The 12573-nt window shown below is 39.7% G+C and overlaps 1 protein-coding gene across 1 annotated transcript; it reads right to left on the minus strand.

The window, feature by feature from the left end:
* Positions 1 to 489: 489 nt before the first annotated feature.
* Positions 490 to 2425, minus strand: LOC118044753 (probable pectate lyase 18). Its single transcript, XM_035053209.2, has 4 exons — positions 2259 to 2425; positions 1387 to 2127; positions 1104 to 1242; positions 490 to 956 (listed from the first exon to the last, which is right to left on the minus strand). The coding sequence occupies exons 1-4, from the start codon at positions 2366 to 2368 to the stop codon at positions 735 to 737; spliced, it is 1212 nt and encodes a 403-aa protein (XP_034909100.1). The 5' UTR covers positions 2369 to 2425; the 3' UTR covers positions 490 to 734.
* Between the last annotated feature and the right edge of the window lie 10148 nt (positions 2426 to 12573).

Here is a 12573-nt window from a genome sequence, read left to right on the forward strand (position 1 = left end):
TTGCTCAACACTGATCACTAGGGGACCCCTTTTTTGGTAGTTAGCAAGAAGTAAAAATCTTTTTTGATTTAAAATCCATTGGTGAAAGTGTCGTTAGAAAAAGGTGGAAATGAACTGAAGAAGGTAAGGTAATTGCTACTAGATGAACGGCATGGTTGTAAGGGCGTGGTGATAGTAGAAAAGATCGATGAGAGGAGCTTTTTTTGGCAATTAATGCATGCGCTTCATTAACTAAAAAGGAGAGGGTATTCGTTGTGAGGATTACATTTTCTGTATAGCTAATTATGGAAGGAAATTAGTGTGATAGATGGAGAAATTTGGGCACCCAATTGTAATAATTTTGGACTTTTGGTGGTTGCACTTTCCTAATCACTTGCATCAATTCAATTGTTACAGGTTGAAAAGCTTTTTTCCTGTCTTCACCTGCGGTGCATGTTTCATTTTGTCCATGGCTTTGAGAGAGAGAGAGAGAGAGAGAGAGAGAAGGCGTTTAACATGAATAGATAATTGATATATACAAAAAGGAGAAGGGGGAGGAAAGATAAGAGCAGATAACAATGGGTAAAAAGAATAAAAACTTGGAGGGGAGAAAAAGCCAGGAGAAACTAGTGCTCGGACTTTTCTTCACCCTCCTCATTTTTTAATTCCCTTCTGCTTAATTACTTTTCTAGCCAGCTAATTAATTATAGTCCAAATTACTCGTCACAAAATATTGTTTAATCTTTCACAATCAGCTAGCAACGACCCCCCTTCTTGCAGTTAAGTGCACCTGCCCCCATCGTGATTGGGCCGACAAGTGAAGATGGTCTTGCACCCAAGCTTGATGCCCTAGCATAGCTTGATGAAGCGCCTGCGCCAGATGCTACGAAAAACGCTCCATTCAACAGTAGATCTCCTTCAGACCTCCAATTCCAATTCTTCCATTCACTCTCTGGTGCATCTTCATGTTTTGTTACCTTCATCATCAAGAAAAAAAAAAAAATCATATATATCTGAGTTAGAGCCCGCTGTCCTATTCAATGCTTACAGAAGCGAATCCTTCTGAGTTCACAACAAGTTAGTTTTTTCAGTTGGGCATTATTAAATGGGGTCTCGGTCCTCACCTCTTTACTGAACCTGATGTCAGGTGCTACAAATCTGTTGCCTTGGCTGTTGATGGTTGGGTTAGCACTCCCTCCAATGGCGTACATTTCCCAATGGGTGTAGTCATTGTTGACCACATGGAAATATCCATGTCTACATCTGAAAATGTGAAGAAATGTTACTACTTAGTTTCAAAGTTTGAATATTGATAACCGACACAATGAGTATGCAGCTAGTTAATTATCCCCACTGACCAACACTTCAGTTGAAAAAAGAAGAAAAAGAGAACTTTAAATTTCTTACCTTGGCATTCTCTGGACAAGACCCTCTCCAAAGTGATTGAAGGCTATGGTGACTTGCATGTTCTTGTCTTGAGTGTAGGAATCACTATGCCCCAGAAGCATGACTTTATCATGGTGGGTCATGTAATTGTTCGAAATGGTGATGGCTGAGGACCCATGGATGGCATCAACGAGTCCATCGTCACAATTTGACAATGAATTATGGTCCACCCAGATGTGAGAACCACCAAAGATGGACACACCATCACCATCTGATGCAGTCCTCCATCCAAAGTGGCTTGGGGAGTCCCTCACCATAGCATTCCCTCCTCTCTTGCAATCGTGTATGTTTAGTCCATGTATAATAATGTTGGTCACATACTGTATAGTAATGCATGGGCCACCGGCGATATGGACACTTGCACCTCTACCATCGATAGTCTTGAACGAGTTCATGATCAGTTCTTCCTTCAATTGAATTGTCATGTCACGAGCAAAAATTATCCACAATGGCTCTTCTTGAATGACAGCATGCCTGAGAGTCCCCGGCTTAGGGTTCACGGGATCATCGTTACCGGAATCTGTGACCACATAAATCTTACCATTTCTTCCACCAATGGCATTCTTACCAAACCCAATTGCACAATCAGCTAGCCTCTGGCGGTTCTTCTCCCAATTGGGATCGCATCTCCAGCAGTCATCAATGGGGTTGCCGGTTCCACAAGAGAGATATCCCAACTTCCTCCTAGAGGCATTGATGGCCCTGTCAAAACAAAACGAGACACATTTCTATCAACACGTATACATAAATTGAAAATGTATCAACGACCACCACCCATATTGGAAAGTACAAAATTGGACCGACAAGATACGAGCAGCAGTGGTGCCACTTACCTATGTACTTCTTGTACTACAAGTTCTGGGACCTGAACCGGGGAAGAGGAGACGAGGGCTGGGGTCAGGAGAGAGAGGAGGAAGAGGAGACAGAGAGAAGGGTTTGCCATTGTGTGATCTCTTCTTTAAGCGTGCAGAGGTAAAGAGAGGGAAGAGTGTGAGAGATATGAGAGAAGGAAAGGGAGTATATAAAGACATTAAAGCCGGGCTAGATGGGCGTGATTAAACTAAACACGTGGGGTCCAAGGTGTGCTTCGTGATTTCTTGATTTACGGGATTCCTACAGTGGGTAGTTTTTCCTGTTATGCAGGGCCTCAATAAAGCTAGAAAAACAGAGCAACAATGACACCGGATTTCGATGGAAAGTTCCTTCTTCTAGTTTTTTTTTCAGGTTTGGAATTCTTCTAGTTTTTTTTTTATATATAAATAACTGATTATCCTAAGAATGTCAGATACCTTCTCCACTTCAATGCAATCACTTTTCAATAGATAGATTTGGTTTTTATAATTCAATACATCATCCTATAATGGTCTCTCCTCTCTGCTTTTTTTATATTTATTTAAATATAAAAAATCGACATGAGCTCATCTTCCTAATCACTTAGAATTTTTTTAGTTATAGGCATCAACATGAGTCTTCCCTTTAACCATTTAAGACTTTCTAAGTATAGGTTTCATTTTTTATGGGTTTCTTAGCCTCTTAGAATTTTTTCTAAGTGTAGGCTTATTATATCCAAACCAAACATGCTTGGATCCAAGTAATGTACTTGAATCCATTTTTTCTTTTTAATGTTCTTAGACATCTTATCCAAACCTCAACATTCTCTTAAAAAAAAAATTAGAACTCTATGCAAGTCCCTCAATATTTTATATTAATCTAATATATATTATTTTGAGTAGAATAAAACTAAAAAATATCACATAGATAAAATTATATTTTAGCCCTCTTCTCTATAAAAAAAAAAAAGTTCATGGACTATAAATATACCATGAACTCTTCAAACTCAAGGTTTACAATCTCTTAATTCCTAATATTTTTTAACATACATATGTTTAGAGTCTATCTTTCTAAAATATTATTATTAGGGGTGTTCAAAAAAACCGATTAACCGAGTAAACTGAGAAAACCGAAGAAAAATTAACCGAAAAAACCGAACCGAATTAAAAAACCGATTAAACCGATTATTAAAACCATAAATTTTAACAAGTCCGGTTCGGTTTCGGTTTTAGTTATAAAACCGACAAACCGAACCGGACCAACCAAAAAATCATAATAAACCCACAGGCAGCCAAGGACTATAAATACTAAATAGTTTATTAACCTAACCTAACCCTACCTAACATAACAGCCCCTCTCCCTTGCCTTCACAAACTCCCATTTCCTCACAAAAAGTCGCCGTCTGTGGCAAAAGCAAAGATTGCAATGCAAACCAACTCTGCACCTCAAAAATCATTCTTCTTTTCCCTCTCAAAAATCATTCTTCTTTTCCCTCTCAAGTCTCTTGCATTTGGGTGGCAAGCTTTTGATATGGCTTGTAAACCCTTTCTCGACAAGGCTCTTTATGCCGTGGACAAGTCTGATCTTGCTCGAGATCCTGATGGTGATGATGATTTTCCTGATCGCAAGGAGAAGGGCTCCCTCTCTGAATCTGATATTTTTTTTCTCTGATGAGAACCCAACAGTTGCTTGATGATGATGGCTATGATTTTTGAATACTAGTTGTTTGGTTAAATTTATGTATAAAAAAGGGCTGGGAGTAGAAATCGGAGATCTGTATTCAATGTTGTTAGTTATAGTCTTATGGGGGTTTAGGTGGCAGGGATTTGAATGAGTTTTTGGTTCTACCATGTTGAAGTTCTTAACCTACTCTTGAAATCAATCGACGACAAGATTTAGGGGTTTTACAAGCTGATTTAGGAGAGGTCTCCTTCATTGATGGAAATTGGAATGATTAGATTTTCCGGTTTTTTTGCTATAAAACCGAATTTAACCGAACCGAACCGGTTCGGTTTGAATTTTCAAAAATTTAAGTTACTCAGTTCGGTTGGTTTTTATTGTTCGAACCGAACCGAACCGAACCGTGAACAGCCCTAATTATTATACGTACTTTTTCTCTCTAAAAATATACTTACTTAAGCATCTAAAAGTTTCTAAATCTACAAAAAAGGATTTTTGTAGGTATCAACTACTAACCACTTGAGCTTTCCATATGAAGCCACCAAAAATCTAGGTTAGAGAGAATGTATTAGATTACTTAGATATGAATCAATTATTCAATACATAAATCTTATTTCTAAATTACTTAGGATATTTTGGGACCTTATCATTACCGTAACTATCAACACAAGACATTGATATAATTGGCCATAACCAGCATGTTAATTGTGACATTAATAAATCAATGTATGAATAAGCATGGCAGTAAATTTATCAACATAAACATACTGATATATGTGTTGTACATTATAAGATCAATAGTCTAAAGTCTTGTGACATGTAATCATATTAAGGAATAGAAGCATGACTGGTGACACTGTCGTGATCATTTTAACGGGAAATTATCTCGTGAAACTATTTGGTAGTATAATAAAAATCGATGCCCAAATTCGAGTCTTTTCCTTGTGATAAAAGGGAAAAGATTATAGCTAGAATGCTGGCTAGGCATGTTTGCGGGGGGTTAGGTAAAAACAAACAATAAGAAACCTGTTACAAAAAACCGACATTGACATCGAAATATAGACGTTGAAAGCCCTAGGTTTGTTTGTGTTAGCTGTTTTGCTCGTCTATAGTGCTAAAGCCGTACAAGATCTAGTCAAGAGTGAGCTGGTGTCTGATATGTTAATTTCCTTGTATGAGCTAGTAGCGAGTCACTAATGGGAACAATTAATTTACAGACACCAGCTATGGTGGAAAAAACCAAGAGCTAGAACATAGACATCTACGATATATGTTGTTCTTATTACTTTTTTATTTAGTTAGCAGAATAAGTTTTTCGATTTCATGGGCCCTTAAACTTGCTGTCTTATTTGCCAAAGGTGAAAACCAAAAACCTATCATATTTATCAACTATATATATTATCCTTGTTGAAATGGAAGGTGTTAAAAGTTAAACTCAATTGAAAGCAACAATGATAAGCCAAAGGAAAGTGTAATGTTTAGATGCTTGTCAGTGCAAGTGGAAAGCAGGCGACATTTCTGTAGGCACCAAAAACATCTGTGCTACACACAGGGTTTGCAGTAATTAAAAGGACTCGACCATTCCACATATATACCTGTATACACATGTAGTAAGAAAATATTATTTTTAGAGAATAATATAAATTATATTCTGAAATTTTTATTTAATTAACTTAAGTTATGGGATTAAGATGATTCTTTGATATAATATTAGAATCTTTAATGATCAAAACGATCACGAGTTTGAATTCTCACCATCCTTATTTATTTGATAAAAAAATTAAACACAAGCTAATATGGGCATGTGTAAATTTCAAGTCCAAAAAGACTTTTATTTAAATGGGCGTGTTAGAGAATAATATAAATTATATTCTATATTATAGAATGTAATTATATAGGAAATATTGTAGTCATATTCTTATGTGGTAATCTCCACCTTTACTATTGTATATTGCCCTACTCATATATTATAGAAAGGGTTGGCTAACCTATTAGGTTAAGCCTCCTAATTATTTCTCAACTTGGTATCAGAGCCTCCTAATATTTCTCTCTTTGCAGCCGGCCCTAATTTTCTCCACCCATGGACTCTCCTCCTGCCGCCGTTGCCTCCAACCTCTCCCTCCACCGGTGATGCATCATCACCGGCCAGCCCTCTTCCTGCTGCCGGCTCTGCCGTTCCTCTGCCTCTTATGGGAACAAATCTCCAATGGTTCCTCTATCAAACACGCCACCATGTTGTGTCGTTGAAAAACTTACGAACACCAACTATCTTTATTGGAGAATGCAGATGAAGCCATATCTCCTTGGTCAAGGTGTTTTTCAGTTTGTTGACGGCTCCTTGCCGTGTCCTCCATCTCATATGATTGATGCTTCGGCTGATTCTTCTTCTGCCATCAGACAAGCCCCTCTTTTCTTCGTTGGAAGCAACAAGATCAACTTATTTTGAGTGCTCTTCTCTCCTCTCTTTCCGTGGATGTGCTGCATCTTGTCGTCGATTGTTCTACTTCGTAACATTGTGTTTGGCGCACGCTTTGAGAAGGCAAACTTGCCTCTCCATCTAATTCTCGGATCATGCAAACTACATGGCTCCTTTCAAGACCTTCGGCAAGGTGATGCATCGGTTAGTATGTATATGCAGCAAGCCAAATCGTTATTTGACGAATTGGCTGCTGCTGGTCGCCCAATGTCCCTTGAAGATTTCAATCTCTATGTGTTTCGTGGACTTCGCGGTGAGTTCAAAGACTTGGTAACTAGTCTCATAACCAAGGCTAAACCGCTATCGTATGCTGATCTTCATAGCCATCTCCTTACCCATGAGTTTCTGCACAAGAACTCTTTTCACTCCATGGCTGTCGGTTCATCCTCTTCATCACTGCTGTCTTCTTCTTCTCTGCCGCAGCAGCCACCATTGCTGCCAACACCTCCGAATTCTGCTTATTATGCCATGACTAATCACAGCCGAAACATTGGGACGTTCTAGAGGTAATTGGCGCTCAAACACCAACCGATTTCAGGCCCCAAACAGAGGTCATTCCGCTGCAGATTGGAGGCAAAATCAGTGGCAGAACAGGCGCACCTCTGCTGCAGATTTTCGGCCAAATCAGGGGCAGTGGTCTGGACATGTCCGCTGCCAATTATGTTCCACTCCTGGCCATTCAGCTCTTTCAATGCTATCAGTTTCGCGGAAAAAAGTTGGGTTGGAAGGATAAAGCAGCACACAGCAGCCCTCTGCTCACCTTGTTGTTGCGAATGATTCTGCTGCCAACGACTTGGTTTCCCGACACCGGCGCGAATCAACATGTGACGCCTGATCTTGCAACTCTAACTGATTCTGCTCCTTATCTTGGTAATGATTTCTTGCATGTTGGTGATGGTAAGGCCCTTGACATATCCCATGTTGGACATACTACTTTTATATTCCCCCAAACGCTTTGTTTACATTAAACTAATGTTCTTCGTGTGCCTCACATTACCAAACCGTTGTTATCTGTTCAGAAATTTCTGTCGTGATAATCATGTTTATTTTGAATTTCACGATTCTGTGTTTTATGTGAAGGATCTCGTCACCCAAGGAAGTTCTTCTTTCCGGTCGGAGTCATGATGGTCTTTATGTTCTCTCCGAGTCCTCGGCTACGTCAGTTCCTCAAGCTTTTTGGTCTCCTTGCATTTCCGCGACTGCCGACTTGTGGCATCGTCGTTTAGGTCATCCAACTCCTCGCATTCTAAATTTGTTAGTTTCTGATAATAAAATTATTTGTACGTCTAAACGATCTTTTACTCAATGTCAAGCATGTCCTTTAGGCAAGTCATCCCGTTTTGTCATTACGACCGACGGGTCACAAAACTTCTACCCCACTTGAATTAATTTTTAGTGATGTTTGGGGTCCTGCTCCAATGTTTTTCTTCTGATGGTTTTCGTTATTTTGTTATCTTTTGTTGATGCGCACACTAAAATATATCTGGTATTATCCGCTTGTTGCGAAATCTGATGTATTTTCCACGTTTCAACGTTTTCAGACACTTGTGAGCGTCAGTTTTCTCTTAAAATTAAATCTGTTCAAACTGATTGGGGTGGTGAATATCGTAAATTAAATACATTTTTTTCAAACAATTGGTATTCATCATCGATTAATTTGTCCTCATACTCATGAAACAAAATGGCACAGTTGAACGTCGTCATAGACATATTGTCGAAACTGGCCTAACCCTCTTAGGACAGTTGTTAATGCCCCATTGCGTTTTTGGAACTATGCTATGGAATCATCGGTCTATCTTATTAATCGCATGCCTACTCCTGTTCTTCAAAATAAATCTCCTTTTGCGTGTCTGTTTCATCGCACTCCTGATTATAATTTTTCTACGCACTTTTGGGTGTCTTTGTTTTCCATTTTTTACGTCCATATCATGCTCATAAATTAGATTTTCGATCTTCTCCTTGTGTGTTTTTAGGCTATAGCTCGTCTCATCTTGGTTATCGGTGTCTTGATTTAGAGTCTGGTCGTGTCTATGTCTCCCGTCATGTTCGTTTTCATGAATGTGTCTTTCCTTTTCAAAAGTCTGTAAACAGGTAACAACACCCCCGGTTCCCCCCACTCCACCTACCTATCTTCCATCACTGCAACCCCCTTCCTGTTTTCAGCCTCTTCCTTCCCAACTCGGCAAAAACACACAACTCACCTTTGCCCCTTGCCGCAACCCCCCAGCTTGCTCCCCTGCCCGTTGATTTAGCCGACCCTGCCTCACCACCCCACACAGCCATACTATCACCACATGCTTGTCTTTCCAATGATTATTGTGCAGGAACAGGTTCTGACTTGCAGGATTCAGTTGCGGCACAACCTCGCACCTCCCCGGCTTCACCTCCTGGTCTGCAACTTTGTGTTGATCTCTCCTCTTATCCTCTTCAGCACATTCCAGGTACAGGTGTTGCTACTTCCATGTCCCGCTGCTCCTAAACACCCATGGTTCTTCGTCCGAGACCGCCCAAGACAGCGCTGATCACCACCACGGCAGCCACCTCTGCTGCTTCCTTCAGTCGGGTATCTTCTCCTCCCTCGCATGAGCCACTTATTTTTCCTGATGCTAAACAGATATGAGGCGTGGCATAATGCTATGCGAGAGGAAATTCAGGCCTTACGCGCAAACAGAACATGGACTTTAGTGCCATTTCATCCGTCCATGAATGTTGTTGGTAGCCGATGGGTCTACAAAATTAAACGCAAATCTGATGGTAGCATTGAGAGGTATAAGGCGCGCCTGGTTGCTAGGGGCTTCACTCAGCAAGAAGGTATTGATTACTCAGAAACTTTTAGTCCTGTTATCAAACAGGCAACAGTCCGCTTAGTGTTCTCCATTGCAGTTTCGAGTGGTTGGAAAATTCATCAGCTTGACATTCATAATGCATTTCTAAATGGAGTCCTTGATGAAGAGGTTTACATGAAACAACCTCCAGGTTTTGTTGATTCTGCACTCCCAGGTCATGTATGTCGATTGCATAAATCTCTATATGGGTTAAAACAGGCTCCGCGGGCTTGGTACACTCGTCTGAATGATTTTCTATTATCCATTGGTTTTCCGTGCTTCTAAAGTGGATACCTCATTGTTTATCTTCTCGGTTTGGTAGTGACATTTGTTATCTTTTGGTTTATGTTGATGATATTCTGCTTACGGGTAATAATGGAAACTCTGCTACAACGACTCATTCAGCTACTGAGCTCTGAATTTAAACTTCGGGATTTGGGGTGATGTTCATTATTTTCTTGGGTATTTGAAGTGCAGTGTACTAGTCTGGGACTTATGCTTTGTCAACATAAATATACACTTGATATCCTCACACGAGCTGGTATGTTATCCTGTAAACCAGTTGATACTCCTATTTCGGCATCCAAAGCCACCATTATGCCGGATCCATTGTTTTCTGATGCTACTCGTTTTCGGCAACTTGTTGGTGCTCTCTCCAATATCTCACTTTCACACGCCCGGATATTTGCTTTGCTGTTAACCGGGTCTGTCAATTTATGCATGCTCCTACAGAATCCCATTGGGCTGCCGTGAAACGCATCTTGCGTTATCTCCGTGGTACGGCATCACATGGTTTACATATTACTCGCAGCTCTTCCTTTGCTTTACACGGTTTTACAGATGCAGATTGGGCAGGTAGTATTGAGGATAGAAAGTCTACAGGTGGTTATCTTGTGTTCTTTGGTCAGACGCCAATTTCATGGAAATCGAGTAAGCAACGCACTGTTGCTCGTTCTTCGACGGAAGCTGAGTACAAAGCCTTAGCCGATGGCACGGCTGAAGTTATCTGGCTTCAGTACTTGTTAACGGATCTTCAGATTCCGACTCATTCTGCTCCTATTATCTGGTGTGACAACCTTGGTGCCACGTATTTGTCTGCAAACCCTATATTTCATGCTCGCACAAAACATATTGAGATTGATTATCATTTTGTCCGAGATAGAGTTGCGAAGAAGGAGATTCAGATTCGTTTTATTTCCTCTCAGGATCAACTTGCCGATGTCTTCACTAAGCCACTTCCTGCTGCTTCATTTACTACTTTTAAATTCAAGCTTCGGGTTGATCCTCCACCCTCAGCTTGAGGGGGCGTATTATAGAATGTAATTATATAGGAAATATTGTAGTCATATTCTTATGTGGTAATCTCCACCTTTACTATTGTATATTGCCCTACTCATATATATAGAAAGGGTTGGCTAACCTATTAGGTTAAGCCTCCTAATTATTTCTCAACTTTCTAGAACCTCACCTAATAACTTAAACTATTGAATTAAAGATGGTTCTTTGATAATCCTAATTGACACCCTTACCTTCTTCTTTTTCAATTTTTCATCAGCAATGTTAGTCTTATGGAAAGTTTTGATCTCTGCGATTCATTTTCTAAGGAGTAGAATCCTTTTCGATGAACAAAACTCATTAATAAGACTTATTAATTAAAATAAAATCAATTTATTTGAGCTCTCTAAACATTAAATTTTTAAGAAAAAAGTACCCCATCCATCCACAACTAGTAAAAAATTGAAAGGATTTTCTACTAGGTGCATCAAAAACAAAATTAATACGATCTGATTTGAACAACAAGTAGCTAGGAAATAAGACTATTGGTCCACTAGTTGCATGTCCAACGAAGAACATTTTTTGGTCCGCAACATTTGATTTTGTCATTCAAAAAAAAAAAAAAAAAAGATATTGATTTGATTATACGTTGCACCAAGAAATTCTCAATGACAGCAGCTGCACATGCTTTTGCCCTCGAAATCAAATCTCACTAGCTGCTTGTAGGCCCATATAGTTTTTCTTCGTTCTTTAATTAATTCCTTGATCAATAACCAACAAAAAAAGAAATTACCGGCCGCGAACCTCGCCTATGATTCACACAAGGAAACGAATACAGGATCCCCGATTTTGACATGGAGAAATAGTGAGCTCTTAAGCTGTACACTTTGGAGCCCGTAAGAGAAGCCGTAGTATCCGTGTATTTCCTGACTCGTGACAGCTCTAGCTAGTTACTCACATGGGGATCGAGATTTCTGATTCTCTTTTATGATTCCCTGTCTGCATGGCCTTTGATCATGGATGGTGGGGTGCTGTGAAAAGAAAACAAGGACCAGAGCATACTGAAGGGTCTTCGTTGAGCAGTTAGGGTTTGGGAGCGTGAGATAACATAAAAGGTGGTGGTTCATACTCCGCAGAGATGATTCTTGGAGTGAGTGAGTGAAAGCTACTCAGCAAGATGATGGTGGGATTGTGAGTGAGTGAAAGCTACTCAGCAACTCCTCTCTTCCATCCAATCACACGTGGTGCTCAAAGGCAATTCCATGTGGCGTTCTCTTTCTCTTCCTTTAAGCAATAGGTTTTCTCATTTGCACATGCATGGGATCCTTGATGTTTCACATCAAGATCAGTTTTTCTTCTTAGTTGCCAATTTTGTGAAGGAAAGTCAAATTTTCCATTTTCTTATGTTCCCTTATTATTTCTCTTACATTTTCTCAGGCATTTTGTTGTACAACACACTATTTAGGCAGCCACCCACAGTATTAACTTAATTTTCATTAATCTATCAATTTTCACATCACCGTACTTGTCTTAATAGATTCAACGTGAGTGACAAGCGATTTGTCAAGTGGGGTGTTCCAAATCAGAAGATTTGCAGATCAATGTAAGATTATGCTTGACAATTTCCCAAATCAAACCAATTAATTATATTTTCCATCGAAATCAAACCAATTAATCAGAATACTGGGGTGTCGCTGGCTACAGTACTCGAGGATTTAGTTAGCTAGTCACGTATTACAAGATATCGGTGACAAAATTAAAGTAACTACATAAAAATTATCTTTGAGAGCTAAAATGGTGCACACATCTTTAAAGGGATGGCTTCGATGGAGGAGAACGTGTTGCTATCAGCTAAGAAAAGAAAAAGTTCACTTAGCCCAAGTTGCTTCTGTTACTGTCGCAATGACTACTTCGAAAATATTCAGGCTCGATACAGGCTATCATACGCCATGCGTACAGAAAAGGGATTCGACGAAGCTTCTTGAGAAGACAATGGCGGGTGATGGATATATTGCATGATCATTGGCATTCATATGCCCTGGCTGTAGTATTCAATCGAGG

This window comes from Populus alba, chromosome 12 (genome assembly GCF_005239225.2).
Source record: "Populus alba chromosome 12, ASM523922v2, whole genome shotgun sequence".
NCBI classification, from domain to species: domain Eukaryota; kingdom Viridiplantae; phylum Streptophyta; class Magnoliopsida; order Malpighiales; family Salicaceae; genus Populus; species Populus alba.

Coding starts and splice junctions, on each gene's coding strand:
- LOC118044753 (XM_035053209.2), bottom strand. CDS start 2,368: ATGGCAAACCCTTCTCTCTGTCTCCTCTTCCTCCTCTCTCTCCTGACC. Junction 2,128..2,258: donor GTAGTACAAGAAGTACATAG/GTAAGTGGCACC, acceptor TTGTTTTGACAG/GGCCATCAATGCCTCTAGGA. Junction 957..1,103: donor ACATCAGGTTCAGTAAAGAG/GTGAGGACCGAG, acceptor TTGATGATGAAG/GTAACAAAACATGAAGATGC.